This window comes from Loa loa (assembly GCF_000183805.2).
Source record: "Loa loa unplaced genomic scaffold supercont3.734, whole genome shotgun sequence".
Classification (NCBI taxonomy): Eukaryota; Metazoa; Nematoda; class Chromadorea; order Rhabditida; family Onchocercidae; genus Loa; species Loa loa.
This window is the reverse complement of record NW_018108914.1, coordinates 4,887-11,435: the sequence shown is the minus strand read 5'-3', so window position 1 is coordinate 11,435 and position 6,549 is coordinate 4,887. Positions and strand designations below refer to the sequence as shown.

Here is a 6,549-nt window from a genome sequence, read left to right as displayed (position 1 = left end):
TGATAAGCTATTGATGTATTATTTAAAACATGCCAAGCATTCTTCATACAGGTAATGGCGCATCTTCGAAGAAATCTTTTTCTAGCCAACCATTTTCGGGATTTGATTCATCATCACCATCCAACTGAAAAGAGAGAAAAGGAAGAGAAAAAGAAAGAAAACAAAAAAAATCATCTTCAAATTTCGATGTTACAAAAAAAAAAAAAAAGNTAATTCAAAAACATATCGTAGGGAGAGTAAATTCAATTTAGAGACAAAAAAAAAAAGTTTATTTCGAGGAAAATTTCTACTCAATAAAAGAAAAGATAAAAAAGAAAAAGTAATTACTGCTTTAAGCTCTTTTTCAGTGAAAATTTTTTTAAGGAAAATCTGTCTGAATAGGATAAAAAGCATCAAAATGAATGGAAAAGCAAGAGCGGTTCGTTTGAAGTATTTCACAGCATAAATGATAATCAGGCATATTATCTGTATCGTTGTATACAAATGCATTCGACGGATATCAACCTAAAAAAGTTGCGATAAACTTAAATTTGATGGAATATATAAAATAGAAAATTGTAAAAAAATAAATCTTAAAAAGAAATTTGAATAATATTAAATTAAAATAACAAAAATATCTCAAGTAATTACCGATTGTGTATATGGTATATCGGGAAAATATTTTTCCGGTATAAAGAAAAGGATAATACGTTGAACGAATTGTACACCAATAAGATTCATAACACCTAAATATAGGAAAACACCAAATAAAGATGCCAATGGAAGTCGTAAATATGAACCACCGAAGGCGAATAATCCCATTAGCAATGATACACCGATTGTTGTAACTCGTTGTTCAAGTACATAATCCACACCTGTTGATAATTATAACAAACTGATAATGAATTTAATTAAACCTTAAATTACGCAATTGCTGACTAAACAGAGGAGAATAGAATGTATTAGAATTAATTGTGAAATGAACAATTAATGACTTACAAAAGAATTTCAGTCTCTTAAATCATGTAAAAAAGACTCACATTCTTCTATCTTTATGGACCGTTAGATCAATCTTACACCTTCTCAGGTAATGCAATAATTACAAAGGAGAAAAAAAACCTATGAAGCAATTCGGAAATTATACCAGGTCGTTCGCCAGGTGCAGTTTTTTTTGGGACTGAAAGTGAACCACAATGTGCAAGTGACTGTACCGCAGCAGCACACATCCAAGGTAAACCGAAAATACTGCAAAGCAAGGTGCATGCACCCATTAGCAACAAATCCCAATGGAAACCGTTTCCTTTCACCAAGCAACGATCCTTACGAGATAGCAACAATCTATAATAATTTCGGTAAAATTATACTGCAAATTGATCCTGTGCAAAAGAAAAAAGTAAAATTAAAGCTTGTTTGTTAGGTGTTGGGCGTAAAACCGGAAACTTACTCAGTAATTTCCGTTTCAACAAATAAAAGTATGAAAACGAGTAATGCTGCAACCAATGCAACCATAATTACCCATAACTGATTCAATGGTAAATATGCAGAAACAAATAAGCCATGACGTCGTGCTTCAATATTAGTGAAACTAAAATGATCTGGCACTTCCAAACGCTGAAATGAACGCAAATTCGACAAATAATCCTAATAACATTAATTTCAAAAATAATTAATCTTTTGCAATTAAATATTAATTACCTGCAAATAAGGATCTGGAACAAACAAATGTGCAAGACTTGCAACTACTGCAATTGCAATTAGCACACCGAAATCACCAAGTGCACGTCGAAGCTAAAAATTGCTTCTTTTTGCAAGATAAAATTAAAGAAAAATTAATTGAAAAAGATTCTCGTCCTTTTTTTAATACAAATTTTGAAAGATAAGTCTGAAATTTTGGAAAAATAAATAAAGTTGACAATTTTCAAAAATTACAAACCGTTCTTCCTAGATAGTAACTTTGTCGTAGCTGTCTTAATCCGTATGCTAATGCAAAAGTGGAGATCATAATAAAAGTGGTTAATAAGGCCGTATTTGGTTCACCATCACAAATTGCCATCATCTGTGAATCATTTCTCTTTCCGTTGATACCATCTATTTCGCATTTTTGACGAATATGTTGATAAAATTGGAAACTTGCAACCGGATTATGAATGAATGTCTGAAAACAAAGGATGAGAAAGTTGGATCACAACTGAAATGTGAACAAACTGGCCAGCTAAAATATTTTTTTGGAAAAAGAAAATTGAAATTTATCGCATATTTCTGTTGTGAATTAATTTCATTCTATACTAATTTTCACAAATTTTTTACATAAACATCATTTATATTTATATTTCAGTACCTGATAAAGAAATCGTACACTTTCCGCGATAAATATCACTGAAATCAATGAAGCAAAGATATCTTCGGTAAAGCGTGTCACATAACGTAACATCCTAGATCCATCAAGTGCGACAGCAATAATTGAGATCAATAACACCCATAAGCCAGCATAAAGTCGAACCGTTAGAAAATCAATATTTAGATTAGTACAGAACTGAAAGAAAAAAAAAAAGAAAAAAGAACTGATAAATATATGATAAGTTTGAAAGTAAATAAACAAATAAGATAAATTACAACGGAAATACTTTCCAATTTTGTACATTAATTTAAACTACAATCATAAAGATTTCAAGATTTAATGATTAAAATCGTGGAATTATTAATTTAATAATAACTTACCGCATACAGGCTAACTTCAAAAACAAGAACCGGCCCTGTTGCACTCATAATCATAAGCGGTTGAACAGCGAATACTCCCCAAAGCACACCACAAATGCATTGCGCCATCAGAGTTTCAAGTATTCCGATTTTTTCATTGGTATATTTTCCTAAAAAATGAATTAATAAATTTTAGAATAATTAACTAAGAGTATCATAGAGTACCATCTTTTCTTATTTTTTCTTTTTTTTATTTTTCGTTAGACTAAAAAAAAAAAAAAGAAGGAAAAAAAATGTGAAAAATCGAAATTCTAAAATAAGCACATAAAAGCAAATTTCCATTATCGTAAAATAATCAATAAAAATATCTTGAATGATAGGTATATATTATCATATTATATAGATTATACATTATAATCTTACCTAATAAACCACCAAATGTTATTGCGGGTGCAAAACTGGCACAAAACATGAATACGACACTTGTAAGGCATTGAAAATTGAGCGCATCACGATAATCAGACCTAAAATTTATTCAGTGGCGGCTGGAGTCTTTCTTTCCGTCTTATATTCATATTCTGAGCGCACATTATCATCAGTCTAAGTTGATCCGCAGAAATTTCCCAAATGACTGCAAAAGACAGTAAACGCGATCAAAAATGATACAAATTACGGCGTTGTGGTAACTACTAAAAAGTGTAGATATTTTGTGGATTTTCTTTTTTTTCGCAAAATTTATTGCTCGAATATAATAATTAAATAATTGAAATGTTATGTACCAATAATAAGGGAATCGTTTTTCAAAATCATTAATCATCCCATTAAAAAATCGACATTTTTTTCTTTTTTCGAAATGTTTCTTAATATCACCATGATTTTTTTGTTCACTTTTTGGTGGTGAAGCTGAAAAAAAAAAAAGAAAGTGGAAAAAATAAGGTAATACCAAAAAAAAAAACTAAAAAAAAAAGAAACATGAAAATAAAAGGAAAGAAAAAAAGAGAAGAAAAATTATGACTGTTTTTCAAATTTAAAAGAAACAAATAGCAAAACAAAAAAAAAAAAGTGAAACATACGATTTTCTTCCTCTATAACTTTCCTACGATTTTGTCGTTTTTTTAATGCTTTTCGAATTTCATCACCGGATAATAAACGTTTGCTATCAATATCACCAGGTGGTATAACAACAGAATCAGCCAAAAAATTATCCACACCACAGATAAGTTCTTCACGAATATTTGCCTCATAAGCAACAGCATTAAATTCCTTAAAATAAATCTCCGAGAATTTATTTTTTTTGGTAAATATTTTTCAGCTCATTAAATATCATTCGAACAAAGAATTGTCTGGAAAATCTTTTCAATCAAATTTAAAAAATTCATATTGAAATATGACTGAGAGAAAAAAATAAATAAATCAATAATACAACCATGTTTGTCATTAACGTCGCAATGGATCGTCCCACTTCATGATAACTAACATCCGGTTGACCTGGTCCTAGAATTACGACAACAAAACGAAGTGGTATTTCACCATCGAGAATTTCTGGCATCACTGTTGGTGCACTTAATCGAAGCATCACAAAATGCGTTTTTGTTAGATTTGGAATTACACCAACAAAAATCTGAAAATAGAATGTCATTGGAATTTTACCGATAGATTTGAAATCAATCAAACTTCATAGACATTTGAAGTTTTAACTGAAGTAACACAATTTTGCTAAAAAAGAAAATGAAAATCAAAAGGGATCATCAAAACCATAAGCATAAAACATCATTAATATTTCTTTTGAAATAGCAATACATAACAGTATTTTCAAAAAAAAAAAGCGTAAAAAATGACACCTGCGCTGTTTCGGTGCCAGCTGGAAGTTTTCTCAAGATGTCTTCACCTTTATGAAGTTCCGATGAATGTGTTCTAACTCTGGAAATCATTTTTCACTTTTTAAATACTACAATCGATAATTAGAATTGCAGATAAATAAAAAACGTACTTTCCAAGTGAATCTGAAATGAAATGTGCTGCCGATGATTGTTTTGTTGGATTTAAACATAACCTTTCTTGAAATGCTGGTATAGCGGGAAGATTCGGAAAGCTGAAATAAAAATACGGTAAGTAAAAGGAAACTTATGAATTGGAATTATTTAGTTGAAAAAAAATCAAGATAGTAAAAATTAATGGAAGAGATATCTCTGTTGTTTGAGATCACTAATTGGTATTCCTTTCATCCCAGTTAATATCGTATTTTCCATTTCATCAACTTCTGCTATCGTTGGTTGTTTACGTAAGTTACCAGTTTGAAATGAAGGTTCTCGTTCCAATAAATCTATAAGTGAATTATGAAAGTGTTCCCTAAAAACTCTACAATTATTATTACTTACTATAACGAAAAATCAATATTAAATATGAAAACTTTAAAAAATTTCAAAGAAAAGGAAAAAATATAAATTAATCTTAATACCTATATGTAATCTAGTATTATCCATCGTACCTGCTCCTACTAAGTTACATTCCGAACGCCGATCGAAAACTGAACCTGCCAATGATAGCGCAGTCATTCGACGTGATAATGGATGTCTAAATGAGGGAAATCTCGGTATGCAGACTGAAAATTAAAAATTTCTTTTAAACAATTGCTAAAGTTGAATGATATTTAAATTAATTCCTCCATCAAACTTTCGCGTAATTAAAAATAAAAACATAAAAAATGAAATTAAAAGAAAGTAATAAACATACGCTTGTTTCATTCCTAAAATTTGCATTATATCTCGCCTTTTACAAGTAATTCCTTCATTAATCATTACATTTGCCACTCGATCACAAACATCAGCGAATGTTTTTGCTTTACAATCAAGTAAAATCATACCTGAAATTAATATTTATAATTATAAAATTGATTTTTTAAAAGTAAAGTATGCAATAAAATGTATCCTTCTACAAGTTAATATTATTTGGTAAATTTCGAAATAATTTATATTTTAGTTTTGTTGGCGCTTTATATTAAAAAAAAAAAAAAGAAAAGAAAAAAAAACAAATATTTGATTAAAAGATGAGCAACCTGTTCGCATAAACTTTCGCAAGGAGATTAAAGCATGAAATGAAAGGAATGCGACATGTGGTTGACCCCAATGATGATCCGTTCCTTCAACATCCTAAATTAAATTTCGACATAAATTCACAAATTAAATTTAATTTGTCTTGCATTTTCCTTGGCAAGTAAATCCTAGAGAAAATTCGACATTTTAAAAGTCTAATTTAAATGCAAATAAAATCTTTAGTTTTAAAAGTATTATTTGGATATTAGAAAAAATTTTTTACTTCTAAATGTATTATTCAAATATTTGAAAAAATTTTTAATTTTAATCATGCTGCTTTAAATATGAACGAAATTTAGTGCAGCTTAATCAGAATTATCAGGTAATTACTGACAACATCTACACTTTGCAAATTATTTTTTCTCCTTTTAAATCTCTATAAAAGAAAAAAAAAAAAAAACCTACTTCATATTTAATCCATCGAGCTGTTTCTGTCCATTCTCCACCCTTTTGCAAATCCAAATCATATAATTCAACAAAAACCTAAAACAAGCGACACTTCGAAGATTTTTTTTTTCCATTCCTTTTTTGAAATGCTTTAATCGTTTTTTTCTAATAAATAAATTTTAATGAAGAGATAGTCATTTTCCGCTTGCATTCTTCCTAAAACATTATATTTTTATGGTTTAATTTTGCCATTTTTTTCCTAAATCAAACAATTTTTTTTTTTTAATTTTTTAAATTATATACCTTTCCCCTCTCTCCTTCTTTCAATTCATCCATCCTTCCCCTCTTTCTTTCTCTCTCTCCCCTTCCTCCTCCTCTCTCTCTCTCTCTCTCT

The 6,549-nt window shown here is 29.3% G+C and overlaps 2 protein-coding genes across 3 annotated transcripts; both read right to left on the bottom strand.

The window, feature by feature from the left end:
* Positions 1-36: 36 nt before the first annotated feature.
* On the bottom strand, positions 37-4,774 carry LOAG_11539 (the record flags this gene model as incomplete). 2 transcript variants are annotated; one of them, XM_020448370.1, is made up of 15 exons in its annotated part: positions 4,667-4,774; positions 4,518-4,596; positions 4,103-4,297; positions 3,750-3,939; positions 3,456-3,579; positions 3,100-3,200; positions 2,698-2,846; positions 2,318-2,512; positions 1,913-2,134; positions 1,675-1,767; positions 1,424-1,590; positions 1,124-1,317; positions 631-854; positions 328-504; positions 37-124 (listed from the first exon to the last, which is right to left on the bottom strand). In XM_020448370.1, the coding sequence occupies exons 3-15, from the start codon at positions 4,250-4,252 to the stop codon at positions 44-46; spliced, it is 2,067 nt and encodes a 688-aa protein (XP_020301479.1). In that variant the 5' UTR covers positions 4,253-4,297; positions 4,518-4,596; positions 4,667-4,774. The 2 variants fall into 2 exon arrangements, with proteins under 2 accessions (XP_020301479.1, XP_020304588.1); XM_020448371.1 differs by lacking the exons at positions 3,100-3,200; positions 3,456-3,579; positions 3,750-3,939; ... (1 more) ...; positions 4,518-4,596; positions 4,667-4,774 and adding an exon at positions 3,201-3,239 and having other exon boundaries at positions 44-124.
* A 73-nt stretch (positions 4,775-4,847) lies between these two features.
* On the bottom strand, positions 4,848-6,251 carry LOAG_11538 (hypothetical protein; the record flags this gene model as incomplete). Its single annotated transcript, XM_003147056.2, has 5 exons — positions 4,848-4,999; positions 5,135-5,250; positions 5,410-5,539; positions 5,732-5,825; positions 6,174-6,251. Coding segments are annotated over 5 exons (570 nt in total), but the record flags the coding sequence as incomplete, so codon positions are not given.
* Positions 6,252-6,549: the final 298 nt, after the last annotated feature.